This window comes from Chaetodon trifascialis, chromosome 19, assembly GCF_039877785.1.
Source record: "Chaetodon trifascialis isolate fChaTrf1 chromosome 19, fChaTrf1.hap1, whole genome shotgun sequence".
In the NCBI taxonomy this organism is placed as follows: Eukaryota; Metazoa; Chordata; class Actinopteri; order Chaetodontiformes; family Chaetodontidae; genus Chaetodon; species Chaetodon trifascialis.
The window spans coordinates 6,185,424-6,207,558 of NC_092074.1; the positions used below are offsets into that span (position 1 = coordinate 6,185,424).

Consider the following 22,135-nt stretch of genomic DNA (forward strand, 5'->3'; position numbering starts at 1 on the left):
TGATGCTCCAACAAGGAAACATAACAATAAGCTTTTTATCATCCAACAGCGGTGCTTCTCTAAGTAGAGAATTTATAGCATGAAGTGATTATGAAAATGGAAACATCCACAAACTAACAAATTTATTCTCCGAGAGTTATTTCTGGTTGCTGTTGTTGTCACATGGGGCCAGTATGACTACCAGACTGCAAAACTGCACAGATTCTGCACAGCAGCATTCACGCCTCATTTACAAAATCCGTGGCATTCCATTCTAAGTGAAAGCTATAATATATATAGCCAACTGTAAATATGACACCATAAGCACCTTATATATGAGCACCAGGAGTCCACGATGCATTATTCATGACTGTTAGGTCACAGACAACTGCTTTAACAGCATTAATATTCATCACATTCTATTGTGCAATATAAATGTTTCAAAAAGCTTCTGACTACTTAACACCTCTACTGTGGCAGATAAGGTCTAACGGTCTTCTTCAAAAGCACTTTGACAGCCGTTAAAGGAGCACAGAACACTTGTCATTCGCTTTGCCCTCTTCTGATTTTCCCTGCATGACCTCTGGATCAAACTATGCATTATACGATAGGATTTTACCTGACACTTAGCGCGTTTTCCTTCCTGCTAGCTCTGAACACAACTTTCAGACTTAGTCGAGCTGTTTCTTTGACTAAAACGCACGACAGTGAGTTAAATGAATAAAAGGGCAAAGCTTTAAAGCAAGGCGGGCAACACAGTGTCATCAAACTTGCTTTTCTGGAGCGTACAGAGAATGATACGAGGAGCATAGCTGCAACAACTCTGCAGAGGCAAAGCAGGTGCAAGCTGAAATGAAGCAGAAACAGCAAAAAATATTAATGGTTGACTTAAATGGGCTGTGTTTTCCACTCAAAATGTCTAATTGATGCGCATGCTAAGTTAGCCACCTGGATCCATTACCCCTCCAGAATTAAGCCTCTTTTAATTTCTCCTTATAGCTGACCTTCTTCCTCCTAAACCAGCTGAGTAAACAGCTTGGCACCCTGCGCATCTGACACATTAAGCACTAAAAATATGTAAATAGGTCTATATGTCTGCAAGGTTTGAATTAATCTTAGCCTATGAAAAGAAAACTCAGGCGTGTGTGCTTTTGGAGGTGATGATTGCTTATCCTTAACAGATTATTAACATTCAGGGCAAGATTAGCCGTCCACAATGAGCTGGTGAGGGTCTGATGCCGTGGTAATTGTCTGCTTTGAACATTTGGTAATCCAGCCTTGTTAATATCCTCTTTTCACTTACATTATCAATATACATTTGGGGGTTGCACAATAAATGTCATTGTGACTGCTGACAGTTGTTGGAGCGTGTAGTGACATGTCTCCTCATAAGGTGTTTTCCCCAAAGCTGTTCTATGATGATGATGATACATATCCCACATTTGGGGTTAATTACATCACCAACTTCATTAAATGGAAAAGATGACCATATTTTCCACTTAATTTAAAGAATAAATTACCTCTAACTTGTTTTAAAATAGGGCATTTTGTTGAGATCTCTGAACTGGTTTGCATCTGTTCCTCGTGTCTGCCAGCTGGTGGCCTCTGAGGCAGACGCTGCTCTCAGCGCACTGTGGGAGCAGCAGCTCTGTCGAGGGGAGCAGTCGCTGTGGTCACATTAAAAACTGCATCGCCTTTTGTGACAACTGTAGATCAGTGAGCCATCAGCTCCCCCCTCGCTCTCGTGTCAGGGATTTGTAGTCTTTAGCGTAAAGAACGCCGCCGCGCGGTAGCCGCCTTTGTGGGAGTAAAACTACAGTTCCCTCAGAGCTGCTCGGAGGTGTTAGTTGTCAATATGGCTGTTGTCAGACAGACAAAGCAAAGAGGCAAATAATTCGCCTCTGATTAGAAATCCTTGGAAAGGGGTCGGACAGGGCACTGTGATCAAATTGCTTTGTTGTTCGACTGCAGCAAAAGGCACAGCGGGTCTTTGCTCAAGTTCTAAAGTTAAATGGTGAAGTGGACGATTTGAACCGAGGTAAGTCATGGACTTAGCCATCTACAACACTGAAAGTGATGTTATTAATATCAAACGCTCGCTAGCCAGCGACAGCGGCTAACGTCAGCTAGGATCAGCGTTGGCATGGCTAGCATGTTATGCTAATCATTTCAGAACCCCGCTGCTGCCCGTGTTAAGTTGCTAGCTGTCCTCTGCGATGCTTGTGGACTGTTGTCAGTAGTAATTCAGCGGCAGCGGTACTAGAAAGGATGGAAATCATTTTGGTTTAGAGGGCTGCAAGTTGGCTAATTGAACGTTACAGTGGGTATTGTCCGTCTGCCACAGAAACATTTGCTAACGTTAGCTTTTGGGCAAAGGGCGTGAAAGCTGGCATCACCAGCGGCTCGCCCGCAGCGCTGAAACGAGCGACAGATTTGTGCTCTCGCTGCAGGCCCCACAGTCAGCAAAACAAAAACACATGGAGGAGAAAGAGATACCACAAACTCTGGTCAGTTTTAAGAAGAAAACTTCACTGCCAAAGAAACGAGTTTGCTGTGGGATTTGCAGACGCACGCAACCAGCATTTAAGGTCAGAAAGCTGCTGTCTTTGCCTGCATGATGAAGAAGCCGACGTGATTCATGCCGATGTGTTTATTATTTCTTCTGTAAGCTTTAAAGAGTTGTTGAACTAGTGTCGACTGTTTATCAGGTGATCATTTAATGCGTCAGTGATGTGATCACATTGAAGTCTGCTCATCCATCTGTCAAAGACAGGCCCACTTCAGTTACTCTGCTCTTAAAATTAGTTAGTACAAGTGGGATCCGTATGAAACTTTTTTTTTTTTTTTTTAATTCTCTGTCTCCCTCTGGGTTACACACCTGTCCAGTCTGTGCCATGTGACCCACAGTAAAGCAGTGCCGGGCATTGATTTATATTAGGTTGCATCTTTGCTGGTCTGCAGAGGCAAACCTCTGCTCAGTGTGTTTCCACCAGTTTAACCAACTCGATCCGGAGTGAATAGTTAACCCTGTCAATGCATGACAGGGTGGACAATGATTTCAGATGCTCAGCTTTGTCTGCAACAAACAACGAGCCTCTGTGAAAGAACACCTAGTCATTCAGAGTAATACTCGCATGTTAAAAATGGCGATGCTCTCAGCTTCCTTGGATGTGACAGGTTTTTACAGTGTAACCATGCTTGATAATGATTTACAGCTTCAGCAGCCTTCCTTATGAATTCTTAATGCTAACTAAAGAGACTAGTTAATGTTCACCAGCTACTAAGCTAGTCTGTGGTGTAGAAGTAATGTATTTCAGTCACCCTCCACAGTGACTTTCACTTGTATGTGTGTGAAATGTCGCCATCTGATCTCCTTTTTAAAGGTACAGTGTGTCATGTCTGCCATTGGAGGGTCTCTCAATCAAAACAATAACAAACGACTGAGTTTGGCGACATCGTGAAGTAGCATGGGATCATGGCAAATGTGGTGTTAAACAACCGGCACTGCCCATGAAAATTAGTGATTGTCCTTCATCGTGAGCGAGTAAACAACAGAAAGAGTAACTAGCTAGTTTGCCGCCTCGGACGTAATAAAAAATAGAGGCTTAAAGGAGATATGACACCAATTACAGGTGACCATATGAAACCTGCTGTCACCTTGAATAAAATGGTTTTTGGTTTGAACATCTTTGAAAACATTTGGGGTAATGTTTGCAGGTGCACAGCTCAACAAAATATATAACATGGGTCTAGTTGTTTTTAGACGTTTCAGTGCAGAAACGTTACATAATTTGCCTTTTAAAGCTTGGTGTTCCAGACCTCTAAAGGCTCATATTCACCGCAGTCCTTCATAATAACTTAAAAACTCTGCGTGCACTCTGAAGTCATTTCGTTTTTTTTTCTGTCCTCTGCGCAGCTTAGATTAACACAGATGTAGAAAAATGCCAGTGACCCCTTTTAAACCATTTATCATATCAGCATAGGTCGGGCTGGCACAGAAGACGGAAAGTCTGCCGCAGTCTGATTCCAGTTGCATTGATTTTGAGCACAGCAACTTGCTTATGAAAAACATACAGCGTGGGTGGTGTGCAGAGCCAGGGATATATTGTAGCTCTTAAAGAACGGCAGTCAGAATGTTAAGATAGCATCAGCTGTCAAGGTGACTCTGGCACTCTGCGTGTGTTGCCTGCTGGTTCCCAAAAATAGCTGATTTTTATGCCCTGCCCCTCCCTCTCTTTTTCTTTCACACTTCTATCTCTCGCTCTTGTCTTCCTTTTCTTACTTGCTGCCTCTTTATTTTCTTCTTGCAGTTTTCTCTCCTTTCCCACCCTGCTCTCTCTACCCCTCTAACTCTCTCCTCCTCACTCCTCTTTTCCTATCATTCTCATTTTTCTCCCCATCTGCATCTGCGTTCCTTTTCACTCTTTCCTGCTTAATCCTCTCATTTCCTCCTGTCTCATTTGTGCCTCACTTTCCTCCTCGCGCCTCCTGTTCTCCAGCTCTCTTTCTCTTCCCCGTTCCTTCCTAGATCTTCAACAATCACTTACTTTCCTTTCCTTCACTTCCCCCTGCATTTCCTGTTTCCTCTCCCCTCCTCTTCTTTCTCCTCTATCTCACAACCTGTCTGTCTTGTCTCTCATCCAGCAGCAGGATGTCTGAGTTCAGTGAGGAGCCGCGCTTCACTATTGAGCAGATAGATCTGCTGCAGCGGCTGCGTCGCACCGGCATGACCAAGCAGGAGATCCTGCACGCGCTCGACACTTTGGACCGGCTGGACCGGGAGCACGGCGACAAGTTCGGCCGCCGCACCTCTTCCTCCTCTTCTTCCTCGTCCTCCTATGGAGTGGGCGGGGCAAACAACAACTCTGCCTCTAATACTACTACATCATTCAACAATAACAACACTGCCTCGGCGGCCACCACCTCCTCTGTGTCATGCAACGGCAACAACAGCGCCGAGGGCAGCACGGGCGATCACTCTGCGGCCGCCGCATCTTCCACGACCTCCAAAATCTCCACCTCCACGCAGACGCAGTTCGGCAGCGGAGGGGGACTCTCGCCATCTCCTAGCAACAGCTACGACACGTCCCCGCCTCCAGGGCCGCCGCCGCCTTCCGCCATTTTGCCCTCACCGGTCTCACTTGTGGCTCTGTCACAGAACGGCCGGGATAGCCTAGCTGCCACACCCAACGGGAAGCTGTCTCCCCCTCGGTACCCAGTGAACAGCGCGGCCGCAGCACGAGCATTTGGGTTTGAAGCTACAGAAGAGGACCTGGACATTGACGACAAGGTGGAGGAGCTGATGAGGTGAGTAGTCACGTGGGTGAAGTGAGCTCTAAAACTTTGTTTGGGAAACTTCTCACTTGTAGCTATTTGTCCAACTTTACTGCACATGAACAGTAAATGTTATGTGGTGTAAGGCTGGATGTCAGCTGAGATTGTGGTTGTGAATTCCTGTCATATCTACAGATCCTTTCACAAAATGTCCTTTTGCACAAAGCTCACAAGAAAGCACTGAAAGGTGCTCTTATCCATCTTTTCTGACAGGTGCACTTTCATTCTGAATGGCTTGCATTACAGTGGCCACTTGGCTGCAGTCTTTATTGGCACTAATGCCTGCAACAATGAGGCAAGAAAGCACAGTTTATGTCAGGCAGAGTTAAATAGCACCGAGTGGAAACTCCACCGATGCTCCATTGTGTGCAGCTGCTGCATGTTGAAGAAACTGAGATTCAGAGTTCATTCTTGACCTTGCAAACGGCAACTGAGAAAACAACACTGGCGCTTTCGATCACACTGCATGATCCTCGTCCGCAGATGGAGTTTGCCCACTTGACGTGGAATTATTAATGATGCTCTTCTCGTCCGTCGAGGTTCAGAGTTCAGTCGTTGGATCCAGATGTTTAGAAAACATTTCCCACCACAAAGTAAACCTATGCTGTAGGTTTTGTCTAAAAAAGAAGTTTTATGTTTAACTCGAAGAGCAGAGAGCAGACCTCCGCCAAGGCCAATAGTCCACTCATCTATGACATGCAAATCTGTAAGTGCTCACTTCACCGTCACTATTATTGCTCTTGTGAGGTGTAAAGTTTGAACATCTTGCCTGAATTTCTCTGGTGGAGTTTATTGTTGGCAGTTCACATTTGGATTTCAGTTAGTGTATTTGTTTTATGACATGTATGCATTTAGATTTCCACAGCTGCACGTTCATTTGAGAAAAAGGTGTTGTCACAATTGTGGTGAAATTCCAGTCATACCGGTCATGAAATCTCTGTCCCTGAGTGCTCCATAAGGACTGCTGTCTGTATGAAGTTTGAGCTAACAGACAAACAAACCAACAAACCGGCAGAGGTAGCAAGAAAAACATCCTGGTTGGTTCACCTACAGAGGTAGTGGAAGTGAATTAGTCTGTGGCTGCAGACGATGCTCACCAGGATCTGCCTGTTTGAAAATGCTCTGCCATCGCAGTCTGACTTTGTTTCCGTCACGCTGAAAAGCTTTTTATTATGTGAGGTGATTAAAAAGCTGATCGCTGGTATATTCCATACCATCATCATGGGGACTTGCTCTCTTGCCACTAATGCAAAAGGCAGAGCCTCACTGTCACTTGTGAGAGAGAGGTTACCTTTAATGTGCGGTTCTGTTTTGCCTCGAGGTGTTGCAGAGCAGTTAAACTGTAGATAAAAAAGCAGGCTCGCTCTTGACTGGGTTGGAATGTTTTATGTTATCTGGCAGTGTTGTTCATTTATGATCATGCTTGTGGCAGTTCCATTAAAGAGAAGGTTTGCACAGGAGACGTCTGCAAGATGACAAAAGCCAGCTCGAGGTGTTGTTATGGGCTCCATGCAGGCGTGATGGACTGAGCAGTTGTGCATCTCAACTTATTGTGTTAGCGATTCATTTAGCTGATTATTTTCTTAATGAATTTATTCATTGTTTTTGTCCATAAAATGGTGAAAATGTGCGTCACAGTTGGTATCTTCTCATCTTCTTGTCAAACCAACAAGCCCAAACCCAAAGATATTTAAATGACTGTCCTATACAGTAAAGAAAAAGCAGCAAATCGTCACCTCTGTCCACTGACTCGATTCATCAGCCAGTCATTTTAGCTCCGGTCGACGCAGAAGTAAAAATTGAGCCTTGACTGCGATTCACTTGTGAGTTTATTAAGCATCAGAAAATAATCCCAGCCATAGCACTTTTTGTAATGTGCAAGATAAATGGCAACTTCAGTCGAACAAACGAAGAAGAAACAGAAAAGGTAAGTGTTGCCACAGACATTTTCTTTTCAAGAATGCCAGCTTCCATTTTTTAGGCACAGCAGGAGCACATGACAGTTGTGATTAGTACATTTGTCTTGTACAGCATGTACCACATGAAACGTACATTATGTGATGGAATATCAAAATAACAGACACGGGCATAAAGGCCTTCTTGTTGAGATTATGCCTCCAGTCAACAAAGACTGTATTGCATAAAAAGGCAAGTATTCTGCTGCAGACGTCTGAAAAGCCTTCAGGGTTCAGGGTGACATTTTCTCAGAAGGAGGGAAGAGAAGCCTTTACATCCGTGCACCTCTGCAAACATTAGATGAAATTATATACGGAAACATGAAGTAAGGTTTGGTGAGAAATCACATGCTTCATAGCTGCTTCACTGTGACATTTCCAGCGCTTATAATCTGTCACAGCCCGCATGTTAGACACCTCCTCTCTTCTTCAAAGCACTTTGCACATTAGCCCTGTCCTCCTGCTGCCTCCCGGCTGCCCCTGTATGAACAGTCAGAGTAAGAATAGACATTTGGAGCTCAGGCTGTACCCTCAGCGCCGCGCTAGCCGTCCCGATGCTCATTCACGCTGCCTCTGCATTAAATTACACGTCCTCTTAAGACAGCCTGAGAAGTTCAGAAGTGTTCAAAAGCCCTCGTCCTGTCCGCCTGTAGGGCTCTCCAGCGTCTCGCTCGGCGGGGCTGCGGGGGCGTGACACGAGGTTTCAGCTTGTCAACAATCCCACGGTGCCCTTCTGATTTCTCTCTCTTTTAAATGCACATTTCCGTCTCTGCAGGGGTTCGGCCTTTGAGTTGGCATCTAACACATCACACCCCCCCGACTCCTCCTCCCTCCTCCACTTCCCACTCGTCCTCAGTCTTGTACAGCAGCTTGTGCTACATTGATTCACTGGTGTCGATACAAGCAGCGTTTTTGAGCTCTAATTTTAGCTGCGCCGCAAGATGCTGGTGTGGAGGATATTGATGCTGGATGTCAAGAGTCGTGACGCATTTTCATTTCAGAAATATGCTAACGGAGAACTCAGGACTTTGATGCGCTCTCCATTTTGACTGTGTCTGGGATGCTGACTGGTTCAAAGGATGCTGTGACTGTGTGGTTTGAGTAATGTAGGGTGGGGGTAGGTGGTCACTGGAGCTGCCTTCCAGTAGAAATAAAAAGGCACTATTAGTATGGATAAATGCACCAAGCAGTTTACACATTTGACAGGTGTTCACAGTCTGTACCAGGATGAGGAATTAAGCCAAGACAGTCACAAGCTTGTTGGTGTGTGTGTGTGTGTGTGTGTGTGTGTGTGTGTGTGTGTGTGTGTGTGTGTGTGTGTGTGTGTGTGTATTGTATATATTATTGTGTGTATATATATATATATATATATATATATATATATATATATATATATATATATATATATATATATATATATATATATATATATATATATATATATATATATATATATATATATATATATATAAGGGAGGGGATTGGGCTCGGAGCCAGAAAGCAGGGTGGGTACACTGTGTGACTGCACATGTTCACTCACCACCCTCCTTTCCTGCAAGTCTGTGCATGTTTCATTTCTCTTTCCCCTGCAGAGGACTGAGATAGTGGAAACATGACTGCCAAATACATTTTGAAAATATAGATTAGCTGATTGTGGCTGAAGGCATTGAAATTCAAACAGTCCTCGCCTTTGTGCTCCCCTGAAATGCAACGCTGATTGTGCGGGAGCCTTAAGAAGAGAACAATACATCGATGATGCTGTCATAATGCACCTCGGATTCAGATGGAGCCTTGGTTTTTAGATTTCCTGTGAAAAGGTGCAATAAATAAGACAGATTTGATTATGGAGGCGACAGAAGCATACATCATCAACACAGCACTTCTTTGAAATGCTGTTGGAGTTGTCCACTCTCTGTGCGTTTCCTGATGTGAAATCCCAGCTTGCTTCTCCAGCTCTCGCTGCTGACGCTGTGTTTAGATGTACTGCTGTGTTCTTACTTGTGCTGTGTGTGTTTGTAGGAGGGACAGCAGCATGGTGAAAGAGGAGATCAAAGCGTTCCTGGGGAACAGGAGGATCTCTCAGGCAGTGGTGGCACAAGTTACCGGTGAGGAGCCACGCAGACACAACATGAAAACATGGAGATTTGAGGTGTTTTCTCAGGCAAACGTTTTTATCCGTTTACATCGTACATGTTAAGCATTGCAAAGAAGATCAGAGGGGAAGCGAAAGCGCCCAGCAGTCTTCCTGCAGCTACAGCTTGTGTGAGAGTGAAGTGATCGGATAAGAAATAAATTCAGAGTGGAGGAGAGAGAAAACCTTTCTCCCCCCAGTGCTCCCCTCTGTCTCTCTTGAATTCTTCCGAGGGTTGTCTACGAACTGTTCCGCGGCCTGATGCAAAACAAAGTACTGTTGTAATTCGATGTCTGGCTGCTTTCCAGGCATCAGCCAGAGCAGGATCTCCCATTGGCTGCTGCAGCACGGCTCCGACCTGAGCGAGCAGAAGAAGAGGGCCTTTTACCGCTGGTACACGCTGGAGAAAACCACACCAGGTACACCGAGCCTCTCCACCCTCACGCCGCTCACTCCTGACTGTTAGCATCCGTCAGGTTTATTTGCTGTGCTTGTTGGAGGACTGTGGAAGCGAAAGTTGAAGAGAGAGATCCATGTTCCATGAAAGTGAGGCATACAGCAGGTGCCAAGAAGGAGAAAAAAAAGATGTATAGAGTAAACACACCTAATCTGGCATGGACGTTTTATTTAGCTGCTCTGAATACTCGCGCAAAGCTTCGGTTGGCTGAATGAAGGAGAAGCTGAGGCGTTTTAAACTTGGATGTAAAATAGCAGAAGAGTTAGCCTCACCACCCGCAGCAGGGGCCGGCTACAGGAAAACACTCCGCTGCCAGCAATTTCCTGTTCCGCTCTTAATGACATAAGTAGAAGTAGACAGCGTGTTGTGGTGAAAGAAGATACAGTTATAACAGCAGCAGTTTGGAGGAGCTGAGCTGCTGTGCACTCAGTGTTCGTTTTGGCACCTGATTGTAGTTTTAGTCTTTCGATGAGAGAGTGCAGTTGTATTTCAGTCACTCGGTTTTGGTTTTAAACAAACATTTTCGTCTCATGTGTGTCATACAATGTCAATGTTTGCGTTTTGGAGTCACTCTGCCCTGCAGTGATGCGGCAGACTGACTCCAGCTCTCGCTTCCACACTCGCTCTCTGTCGCTCGCGCTCACCCAGCATTAGCGTTAGCATCACCGCAGCTACCTGCTGTCTCCACTGCGGAGCAGCCAATCATTCAGAGGCGTATTTACTGACGCACTGATCACTGTCAGAGTGTAGCTTGAGAGGAGAATTGGGTGGTTTTAGCGATTTCTGTCTATTTTGATAATCAGTTAATTGTCACTTTTCAAGCAAAAATATTAGATTAGGTGGTCCCACCTTCTTCAGTGCAAAAATCTGCTGCTTTTTTTTTTCATTTATCGTAGTAAATGAAGCGTCTTTTCATTTTGGACTGTAGGAGACGTCACTTTGCGCTCTGGGAAAATGTGATCAGCATATTTAACGATTTTTTGACATTTTATAGATTAGCCGATTAATTGGGAAAAGAATTGGCAGATTAATCAATAATGAAAAGAATCATTAGGTGCAGCCCTAAAATCAAGACCAAGTGTCATGATCTGTTATGACATCGTGGTCCTGCTTTTCATCGGTCATGAAAAAGCCGAGCCCTCGCGTGCAGAGTCCAAAGTGAACCTTTGTTCTGTCTCCATTAAGTAGTTGTAATGTTTGTTTTGCTGCTGTGAGGACAGACACGCTGCCAAAACACGGGTCTGTTGTCTCGCACAGGCTTAAATCCACACTTCACTGTAAATGGTTAACGGCAAGAACAACGGGCCTCATGCTGGCTTCGGATATGCATACGTGTGCGCGTGCTCTATCAACCTATAGCCAGGCAGCAGGCATCCCACGCCTTGTCCTCTGCGGCATGTTCCTCGGTGGAGCCCTGCCAACACCGACAGCAGTGGAAACTGCTCTATGCTATTTATGGCCAGACTGAGCCCGGCCCAGCTCAGCTCAGCCCAGCCCCGCACACACGCCTCCGTCACTGCTGCAGAGAAAACTGATGCCCCATTCATGATAACCTGGACTGTTGCAGGGCGACCCACTTAGGCCTTGCTGACAAGGCCCGTGTCAAATTAGGTGATGACACTGCGCCGAGCCTCTGACCCCTTAATATATCGAAGCTTTTAGCTGTAATGTGGCTACTTTTATGAGTGCAAATGAAACCTTTTGTGTGGTTTTCTTTTCTGCTGCGGTCATGATTTGAGACGAGGCGGCACAGTCTTTGTCAGCACTATTCGGTCGAGTTTATAATCAGAATGTATTGTGAGATTTGCCAAATGCGACTTGCTTTCTCGTATACATTTTCCTGAAGGGAGGGGCTCTCTGGCTGCTATGTGCTGCGCTCACTTCATCTGTCAAAACACATTATTACTGCTTTTTGTTCCCCCTGGCACTGAGTGTGTGTGTGCAGGCGGATGGTGGACATGTATACATTCAGTAACTGATCACCCCCCCACCACCACCACAGGTGCCACCCTGAACATGCGGCCAGCTCCGTTACCTATGGAGGAGATGGAGTGGCGGCAGACCCCGCCCCCCATCACCACTGCCCCTGGAACCTTCCGGCTGCGTCGAGGAAGTCGCTTCACTTGGAGAAAAGAGTGCCTGGCTGTGATGGAGAGGTGAGCCTGGGGGGTGCAGGAGGAAGAAAGGCAGTCGATTAAAGAACACTGGGAGTTTGTTTCATAACTTCTCTGTTATTTCCACACGGAGTTGAGGAAACATTGCAGCCTGTGCAAGGAAGCGGCTGGGCAACGAGCCCGTGACTTTTGTCACGGAGTCTCAATATTGTCTCGCCTGCGCCGCACACACAACAAACAGCGCTAACTCTGCTTTGTTGGCATCGTCCTTGTGTAGTGAAATTAATTTAATCAGTGTGACTCTTCTGCTATTTATAGCTACTTCAACGACAACCAGTACCCAGATGAGGCCAAACGGGAGGAGATCGCAAACGCCTGCAATGCTGTTATTCAGAAACCAGGTAAACCACAGAAACATCACTTCGCACACAGCATTTCATTTCATTACATGAAATGGATAATTGACAGCTACTCCTGTGTATTATGCAAATATTCAGAATATTACCATGCAAATGATCCCTGTCTATACAACCTCTGTGATCTGTCAGCCATGCATCTTTGACATCTTCACACACTGGATGTGTTATATAGACTGTGACAGCGGAGGAGGCTCAGGTGAGGACTGTGAGGACGTGGTGCACTGTGTGATCGGACCGTCATGTGATCTGTTTCAGGGAAGAAGCTGTCTGATCTGGAGAGGGTCACCTCCCTGAAAGTTTACAACTGGTTCGCCAACCGCCGCAAAGAGATCAAGAGACGGGCCAACATTGGTAATGTGGCTCAGGGGAGGGACCACAAATGTCCACTGACACCGTTGAGTTCAGAGCTCTGCACATTTAATAACATCCCTTTGTGTCAACATGACTATTCCACATTTGATAATAACAGCAATTATGACATTTTCCTTATTCATTGAACGGCTCGCCATTAATTCATTCCATCACTATAATTAGGTGGATGATTGTTAATCAGTCACCTGACATCTGTAATGACCTCTGGCAAAGTATCCCCATAACTGCTGTTAAATTATAAAATAGCTCTTGCATTATCCTGGGTGCCAATTAGCTTTGTAAAATAGGAGCTCCACTACTTGCTCGGCAAAGGGCTGAGCAGAGAGGACAGCTGAGGAGATTCAGAGTCGTTTGGCCAAAGTTTGTGCTTCTGCGTGGTCACATGCAGCCCTCGATAGCAGTGCTTCCCAATGAGCTCCAGCACCCCTTCATCTACACCGTCCATCATCTTTTAAATGTGCTCATGTGAATTGATTTTGTTATTATGTTATACCGTATTTTTTAGATTCAGGTTGCTTTGGTCGGTATTTGTTCTCCTACCTCTGCTAGAAATGGTTGAAACATCCAAATGCTGCTACTCCATTACTTTGAGCCTCAGTTTGAACCATTTGTCCTTCGCTTTCAGTTAACTCTTTAAACCATTCATCTTTTTTTTAAGCTATTTAACAATAAATCCATTACTTTAGCTAACTTTCAGCTATTTAGCCAACGCTTTTAGCTAACATGTCGTGTTCAGAGTGTGACAGCTGACTGTCAGTTTATACTCAGTGATCACTTTAAAATTTGACTTTTATGATGCATCAGGGTTTTTTTTAACAGTCATAGAAGTGATAATTCAGTTGTGTTTTAGCACAGTCATAGTGGTGTGGTGTGTGGCACTGTGCTGCATTATATTCAAAGGTGTTTCTGTCCCCCTCTCAATATAATGTCGTCAAGTACAACGCCGCCTTTAACTGTGACCTCAGTAAAAAACATATAATTGAATACAGTGCCACTAAAAATGGGACATTAGAAACTTGGTAAAGGTAGGATTTAAGGCAGAACTGCTGCAGTCGATCGTACAGCTGTTCCTGCTGGAATAACGTCTCCACTCCGAGTCTGTATTTTTAAATCAAACCTAAATTTCTGTTTTCAAATGAGTTTCAGCTGTTTTACAGTCTCTCCGTGTAGCCATGGTTGGGAATCACTGCTGTGTAGTATATAATGAGCAGGGCTGCAGAATGTCAGGAACTTTCAAGGTCGAAACTTTCCATGGGAATCAATGGGAATATAGGAGTTATTACTGGGGTTATTTGCTCAGGCTGTATTTACCGTTTCATATGCTGACATAATTGTGAAAATGAACATTTTATAATGAAGAATGAATGGAAGTAGATACTTAAAACTGCTCAATTATCAATCAGCGTACATCCCACATGGTAACTGTTAGCTAGCAAGAGCTAGCACAAGGCGTTAACAAGTTCTAAACTGTGTCCTTTGCTTTAGGCTACTCTCTGCTGCTTCACTGAAATATCATTAACAATATATTCACTCAGCCTGCCGTGCCTTGGCTCACATGGTGCAGTGGTGTTGGCAGTAGCGTGGGCTGATGGGAGAATGCACTGTGCATACAGAGAGTACAGAGTCATTTTACTGAATTCCTGCTTAATGGGATGCTGGCAAAGTCTCTCCTCGAGCGATGAGTGCGATGCATGTGCTCATAGTTCAGTTAAACAGGGCATACTTTTAACCAAAACACTCCTTAAGACCTAGTTGCTTTTTTATGTGTATTCTCCCCCAAATAAGTTGACTATTAAAAGGTGTGATTTTCATATTGTGCCAAATTCCCTTGGAAAATTTAACCAGCCCTTTGCCGCCCGAGTAGTGAGGGACATTTTTAGTGATCCATCGTAAATCTAATGATACATCCTCTTCCTCCAAGAAGCCACAATCCTGGAGAGTCATGGGATAGACGTCCAGAGTCCAGGGGGGCACTCCAACAGCGACGACATCGATGGAAACGACTTCTCAGAGCAGGTAGAGAGAGATTAAGGATCCCGCAAGACACATAAAAGCAGATTTATGTTCCAGACAGTTCCGTAAACGACTGGTCCGACTCAAGAGGAAGAGGTCGCTGCTTGTCTTACTGCCTCACGTCTTCATCTCGTACTGTACTTTGTCCGACGGTTTGATTTATCCATTTCTGTTCTTCCTGTGTTTGGATGGATCAGCCTCCTGCCAGCCATTCACATCCATCCCTTGGCAAAAGGCTGTTGTTGGACAGCACTCAGTATCTCAGTCATTAGTGAAATGTGATCATGCATTATACATGTCTTTAATTCCACCTAAACAATGCATCAGTTGACTTTACTAATTAGTTTCCTCTCTGTGGTGAAGGCTGTGTTAATAATTGAAATCAGCAGCTTGTGGTGTGCGTGTGTGTGTGTGTGTGTGTGTTTGGGGTTGAACCCGGTGGCCTCGTCAGGCACATTACTGTTCACAGATTCTCACACACATCGCAAGAACGTTTGAACTGCTGTTTTCCTTCAGATCAACTGAATATATCCGTCCTCAAACAGAGGGAGCACATGAAGTTACTTTATTGATATGAAGAATTGCCTCTCAAAGCTGTTGCTGAAGGCGTTTTAATTAACAAAAGCTCACAATCTTCTCCTTTCCCCTATAAGCGGTGGAAAGTTAAGCCGGAGCAATGGAAAGCAGCAACGCGCTTTGTTATTGTGGAAACCCCCAGATGAAGGTTCAGTTTAAGCCCTTTAGCTTTGTTCTTTATTGCGAAACGTTCAGACTCCTGCTGTCGAGTCACGGCAGCTGAAAGTGAACCATTCCAGCTAATGAAGGACCAGCGCAGGGTGTGTTTCATGCGTCGAGCCGTGTTGTCACCTCGTGAACTCGCTGAGTGTGTCAGTCTGAATATTCAGGGTGATTTCTCTAATTAAACCTGAGTTGACTTTTGTGAATTGTAGCTAGCTAAATGGCTCATTTGATCTCCTCCAGGCATGTGACCTGCCCTACTTTGACAAGAGACCTCTCAGCCGACCTTTTGGCCTTTACCGACTGGAGCCCACCTCGCCAACACAGGTATGTTCACTCACAGACACATGCCGTTCATTTTCAGAAAAATACGATCTGGTTCTCTTTCCCATGCATCACATTTTCTCAGTTTTTGCAATCTGTTCCGATCAGCGTTTCATCGGTCATGTTGCTGCGTATCTTTGTGCCTGTGGTTGCTCTCCAGTGCAGTCCAAGAAAGAGGCCCTTCATCACAGTTAGACTCTGTATAGCTTTAAATACCCCGACTAAAATTGGATTTGATGCCTGATGTCATCGCCCGCCCATTTTCTGCCTCCCGTGACCTCAGCTTGTTAAACATCCAAAATAATTTGTTTTTCCCAAACTGAAGCTCAACCATAAAGAACACACTGCAGCAGATATTGTGTGGTTGATTTACTAGTTTGACCCGCAGGACATTGTCGGATCCTAGTATTTCATCTTTCTATTTACAGGCAGACATGAGTTTAAAATAAAATATCTATTATCACAGTGAACCTCTCCAGCTATGAGGAGTAACGGTGACTTCCCAGAGTTGCACACTTTGGTTCTACAACTGTGACCAGTTAAGTAGCCAGTTAAGCTAACCTCGGCTCCATGAATTGGTTGAAGGATCCATCTTCGGCTAACTTGATGTTTCCAGCTTTGTTAAAACGAGAATCCTGCAAAAGGATCTTAAACATATACTTGATGCTCACATAAATGATCTAATGCTTCACGAATGAGGCTCGAGCTGAATGTTCCAGGTCAGCGTCCTCACCATCCTCGCCCGCCAAATACAGAAACAGCCTTGCTCTTATATTGCAGTGTAGAGCTAATCAGCCCTATAAGTACTGTATATGTAAAAAAGTACTTTTACTCTAACATGATCGTGTTTGCCTGCTTAGTAAATACTATGAAGTCCTCCCTGGGTTACATCTGTAGGTAGTAAGACAGTTAGCCAGACATGCTAACAGTTCCAGTTTACATTAGAGCTGATAATCACACTGTTGTGATTTTGGTCTCAAAGGCTGAAAAAGACTCTGCTGCATACGCACCACTTCCACAGGTGGAGAAATCCAAAGCTTCACAGGTGGGCCATGCCTGCCTGCAGTTGCTAAGCCGTTATTGGAGGATTGCCATTTGGGGGGCGGGTTTCGCAAACAGTCAATAGGTTGTATGCAGATGGAGGGCAAGAGGTGATTTTCTGCATAGGAAACACTATAACACACTCATAATGCTGATGTTTTGCGTTGTTTATGGTTACAAGCTACAAGCAACACGACTAAGAATTCTTAAATTGTTGTCAACAGTTTCACGTAAGCTGAACGTAAGTAACGTACCCTGTCTCGATTTGTGACATTTCACCAGACCTTTGCGGGTGGTTAACCAAACAAGTTGTATGCCTCCATACTGATTTTCTGTTCATACCTTTCTTGCTTAATTTCATCTAAACTCGTACGATAAGAACTTTCCTCCATCTCCTCCATTGCGGTTTTCACTTCCTGCCCTCCATCTGGATTTAACGTCACATGACTGCAAACAACGTATTGGTCAGCGTGATTGCAAAACCGGAGCAGGAAAATAAAATCCTGTGAACAAAAGTAGAATTTCCCACATTTTGAATGCTTGCCGTTTCATGTCCTGACCCTGTCCCCGCCCCCCCTCCTGTCTCAGGATGACAGCGCAGCGCACAGCGAGCACCAGGACCCCATCTCTCTGGCTGTGGAGATGGCCGCCGTCAACCACACCATCCTGGCCCTGTCCAGAACCGGAGGGGTCCCCAATGACATCAAGACGGAGTCCCTGGAGGACGAATGAACTGCACAGGAACAGGGATGGAGGGAGCGTTGAAGAGGGGACAAGGAAGGAGGAGTAGAGTAGGTGGTAAACAGGGGGCTAAAAAAAAGAGACCAAAATAATGCTTCTTAGTAAACCCTCTGAATCTGTCCCTCAGCCAGCCCCCTGCCAACCGTCCCTTCTCTCTCAGCCTCCCTCCTCCCGCAGAGTCCATGTAAACAGTAATTACCCCCCACCCCCACCACTCCGTACCCAATATATTGACACAGCTGGCGGAAATGGGTCACTATACATCCTCTGATCTCTGTGAAAAAGTTCCACGGAAAGAAGAAAGGGGGTCCTTTCACCCCCAAAGCGGCGGTCCTCGTCTGGGATCACGTTTCCCAGGAACCTCCCTCTTCCCCCTGAATCCAGTCTTTCCTCACAGGATACCTCTTCTCTTTCCTCTCCTCTTCCTTGCTCCTTCTCCTTCCCCCTCCAGCCTGGTTGTCTGAGCCGATCCTCAGTCTTTCTCACCTCAGCGTCAACCTCAGAAAAATAACGTGTACTGTATATATAATATATATATGGTTCTTATGGTTCTCAGTCACACTCACCTCATGGTGTGCTACCTACCTAGCTACCTACCTTACCTACCTACCTACACACCTACATACCCCTCAAAGTTCAACCTCTTCATCGTGCAATTCATCAGAAGAGCAGCCTCCAGCCGCTGTCTGGGGAGCGACGGATGGTGGGAGTTTCCTCCCTGCCCTCTCTGGCACCGGGGCTGTTAGAAAGGATGATGTCGGCAGATGGAACTGTCCAGTCACTGTCTTCTACCCCCTGCAGTTAACGTTCCTCGGTGGAGTGGCTTTTTGTTTTCCTACAGTAGAGCTGCTGTTGGATGAAAAACCTCGAAAAAGTCAGCTAAAAGAGAAGTAGCCTTAATTTCATATGACACCTTTACTTTTTGCAGTATACAGGAGATTTTGGGAGGAAGAAGGAAAAATGGCAGAATTAATGTCCAACAGCAGCAGCAGCAGCAGCAGCACCAGCGGTGCTTTTAGTTCTTCCGCCTGCATCCCCCCTCTGTTTTCGGCCAACATGGCGACTGGATATACAATCATTCGGCCTTGGTATTTCGCTTCCCAGTGACACTATTGTTAAGAGGCTCTGAGAACCCGTTTAGGGTCAATGTGATAATCAAGCTAACTTAAGCTATCTAATAAGGGGAATCGTGCTTTGTTTTAAATGTCATCCATGCCAAAGGAAAAGATGCTAAGAGGCTAAGCTAAGACTGAATATGGTGTTCGCGTTCATCCAAAGCGATTTCTGCTAACTCCTTCGGCGTGCGTAGGTCGTCTCTCGCGCTCAGTGAAGCTTCTTGAAGCAGCGTGGCATCGTCTGCGAGCGTGACACGACAGCAGGCCTGTGTCAGCACAGATAGGCGTTAGCATCCAGATATATAATGATACAAATACCCCTAAGCTATTTACTGCTTGTTCTGTGACGCAGCCTCTTTATAATAGCCTAAGAATGTGCTTTCAGAAGACTTTTTAATATCAGTGGTATCAAATTAGACTAAATCCACACTGGAAATGGTTTAGACTAACAGAACATCTGAGGCAGTTTTTCTTCTTATTTTATCTATATTGCCTCAAAGGTAAAAGCACCACTTTGAAGGGAATCAAAGATATTTAAAGCGGTGATGTTGGAAATACTTTTCAACTCTTGTTTTGTTTTTGCCCCAGGTGGAACTTTTCCAAAACCATCTTTGAAGATCATCATAATGTCACGAGCAAAGACAAAGTGGGGTGAATAGGTCCATAGTTTGGATATTTTAGGAAATAGACGTTCATGTGTTTGTCAAACGTTAGAAGAGAAGATTGATGGCAGCCTCATGTCTGTGCGCTGCACGTGAAGCTAGTGCCTGCAGACAGTTAGCTGAAGCAGAGCAAGCAAAGCTACCAAAATCTAGCTAGCTGGCACCTCTGACGCTCACACTTATATTTCATTTTTATTAAAGCCATACAAAAAAAAAATGAAGTTGAAACACTCAAGTTGACAGATGGTTGTGCTGAAGCTATTTTTTGGCACAGTGACTTCCTGTGCACTTTTTATACTTTTACAGGAGATGTAACATGTTAACTCGTGAGTTTTGGAGGTGCTGGTAGAAAGATTTTCACTTGTGGACAGTCAGCTGCTTTCTCCTGCCTCCAGCCTCTATGCTAAGCTAAGCTAACCGCCTCCTGGCTCTAGCTTCACATTTAGTTCACGGCACACAAAACCACTAACTGTTGCTTTTACAGTTTTACATCCAGATACAAAGTGGTAATTAGTGAGCTGTGCAAGTGTTTCTTAACTTTTTACCCTCTGACAGAGCCAGACTTTTCCACACTTCATATTTAGCATTCAGACACTAGAGTGCTTTCAGTCTTCTCATCTAACTCTCAGCAAGGACGCCAATGAGCTGTTTCCCTAAATGTCAAAGGAGTGCTTTGGAGGAAGCCCTGCCTTAGCGATGGTTTTGGAGAACTGGGAAACTATTTTACAAAGCAGGATTAAACAAAACAGCTAGCCAGCAACTCAGACAGAAACCTCATGTAATCCTGTTCGAAGCAGCCAGATGTGGACACTGGTGGCGGATCACACACTCTCGAATCTGGATCCTGCTTGTAGAATAGCTCCCAGCCCTGGGCTCTAGTCTAGTAAAGCTCTATTTAAATCTATTGCTTCTGTGTGTATGAAGCTGCGAATACAGCGACTCAGCACTGGGACCTGTGTTTCAAAAAGAAAGGGTTGAAAGATAAAAACAATATGTATTTATACTCATTTTTTATGGTAATGTACAAAAAAGAATGACATATGTTTTGAAATGAAACATGCTTTTATTGTTAAATTAATCATGCTTTTTAATTTCACCTGACATTTTTTCCTCATTTAAACCTTTTTTTTGTTTTTTTTTTCTCTTGTGTCATCCCTTATTTGACTGAACAACAGTCTCCCCCCGTTTGTGTCTGAGGTTGTAAGCTATTTTGTGAAAGCTGAATGATGATTTGCACCTTATTGGAAAAAAGACTCGCTCTTGACTTAAGCTTAAAATGTAACCTTCCTTCCCCTGAGCAGTCTTTGAGATGGCAAATGTTAAACTATTATGGGGCTGGTGTGAAAGAGCATTTGGACCCAGCTGCTTCACACGCCACATCGTGTTAAATTAAAGCCGCAGTATGTGCGGCTGTCGCCACACCAAACTCCATAGTGAAATCTAGCATTTTAATGTGCACAACACATAAAATATGGTTTAGAGAAATAGTTGCATAATTTATAACTATAAACTGACTCAGTTTAGTTACTGTGCCAAGTTCTGTCTTGTTGCATTGCCAGACTGTTGAAGTAATTAGAAATGCAATAAAATTGTGTTTTCATGATACAGTTGGGTGAAATGTGTTCCATATCTGGAACTGTAAAAGAACTGAAGTCCTTTGGAAAATGGCAGAGATGGAACCAAAGGGCAAAAACACCCTGTTTGTTTGGCTACTGACACCCAAAACTTACCAAAACCTACACTTTAATTATAAGGTGAACTATTCCTCTGTTAGATCTAAAGAGGATGAATTTGAGGGATTTTTCTCTGTGGAGCTTGGTGCGACGTTCTCTCCCCATACAAAGAATATTGTGTTAGACACAGTGAAATAAGTCGTGCATGGAAGGACGACGACAAAGAGTGCATTTAGAGATTATTCTCTCGCTGTGAGACACTTTCAAATGGATTGCCTTAGTGTTTGAGAGATGCCATGACCCAATTAGCAAGAACAAGTTTTAATCCAGCAGTATTTTATGAGCATGAGCGCGTGACAGAAACGTTTCTGGGACGGAAGAAAGAACCCTCAGGTGCTCGAGCAGTAAAGAATCTGTGATTCGGAGAGAAATGGAGACAGACTGATCTGAAGAACGGGCTCTCCCCACCCAGTGTCGTGTGTACTCCAGTGGTAGTGCTTACTCTGAAGGGGTGTCCTCTCGTGGTGTGTCAGGGTCAACATGTCTACATGTCCTTCTGTGTCCCCAGTGAAAACACCATCCACTTCATCCAAATATAGCTCTGAAAAAGAGGACTGAATGCTGTTGTATCAATCTCAAATCTAGTTATGTTCAAATTTACTGTATTGCCCATTTCAGAATTTAGTGCCTTTTTTGGACAGTAGACTGTTCTGTAATTAAGATGTAGTATATATACATTTTTTTGTACAGTTTCTTTGTTCATTTTTTTAACTTGTGTTTATTTTAGTATGATATATATAATGTACAAGAGAATAAAGCTATATCAATGAGAGGTTTTCTGGCTTTACTGTCTCCTCAGACTCATCACACAGTGGTTGGTGACAGCAGAGTGAAATTTATTTAACAATACAAAAAGTTGATTTTTGCCTTTCATTATCAATATCAAGTCTTCATCTTAAAATAAATAAGCAGTCAGACGGTCAAAAAGATCAACTTGAATGCACCAGTATAAAACATCTTCGACACAGATTAATACTAAACGCAGCCAAACACAAACCTCGTGTCCC

At 44.4% G+C, this 22,135-nt stretch overlaps 1 protein-coding gene across 4 annotated transcripts; it reads left to right on the forward strand.

Moving 5' to 3' along the window:
• Positions 1-1,805: 1,805 nt before the first annotated feature.
• hmbox1b (homeobox containing 1 b) lies at positions 1,806-21,903 on the forward strand. 4 transcript variants are annotated; one of them, XM_070987601.1, is made up of 10 exons: positions 1,806-2,017; positions 4,290-5,286; positions 9,288-9,373; positions 9,708-9,818; positions 11,859-12,012; positions 12,289-12,371; positions 12,645-12,740; positions 14,683-14,777; positions 15,756-15,839; positions 17,466-21,903. In XM_070987601.1, the coding sequence occupies exons 2-10, from the start codon at positions 4,631-4,633 to the stop codon at positions 17,607-17,609; spliced, it is 1,509 nt and encodes a 502-aa protein (XP_070843702.1). In that variant the 5' UTR covers positions 1,806-2,017; positions 4,290-4,630; the 3' UTR covers positions 17,610-21,903. The 4 variants fall into 4 exon arrangements, with proteins under 4 accessions (XP_070843702.1, XP_070843701.1, XP_070843705.1 ...); XM_070987600.1 differs by having other exon boundaries at positions 4,624-5,286; XM_070987604.1 differs by having other exon boundaries at positions 4,624-5,286; positions 14,686-14,777.
• The last annotated feature ends 232 nt before the right edge of the window (positions 21,904-22,135 follow it).

Coding starts and splice junctions, on each gene's coding strand:
- hmbox1b (XM_070987601.1), top strand. CDS start 4,631: ATGTCTGAGTTCAGTGAGGAGCCGCGCTTCACTATTGAGCAGATAGAT. Junction 12,372..12,644: donor TGCTGTTATTCAGAAACCAG/GTAAACCACAGA, acceptor GATCTGTTTCAG/GGAAGAAGCTGTCTGATCTG. Junction 14,778..15,755: donor GAAACGACTTCTCAGAGCAG/GTAGAGAGAGAT, acceptor GATCTCCTCCAG/GCATGTGACCTGCCCTACTT.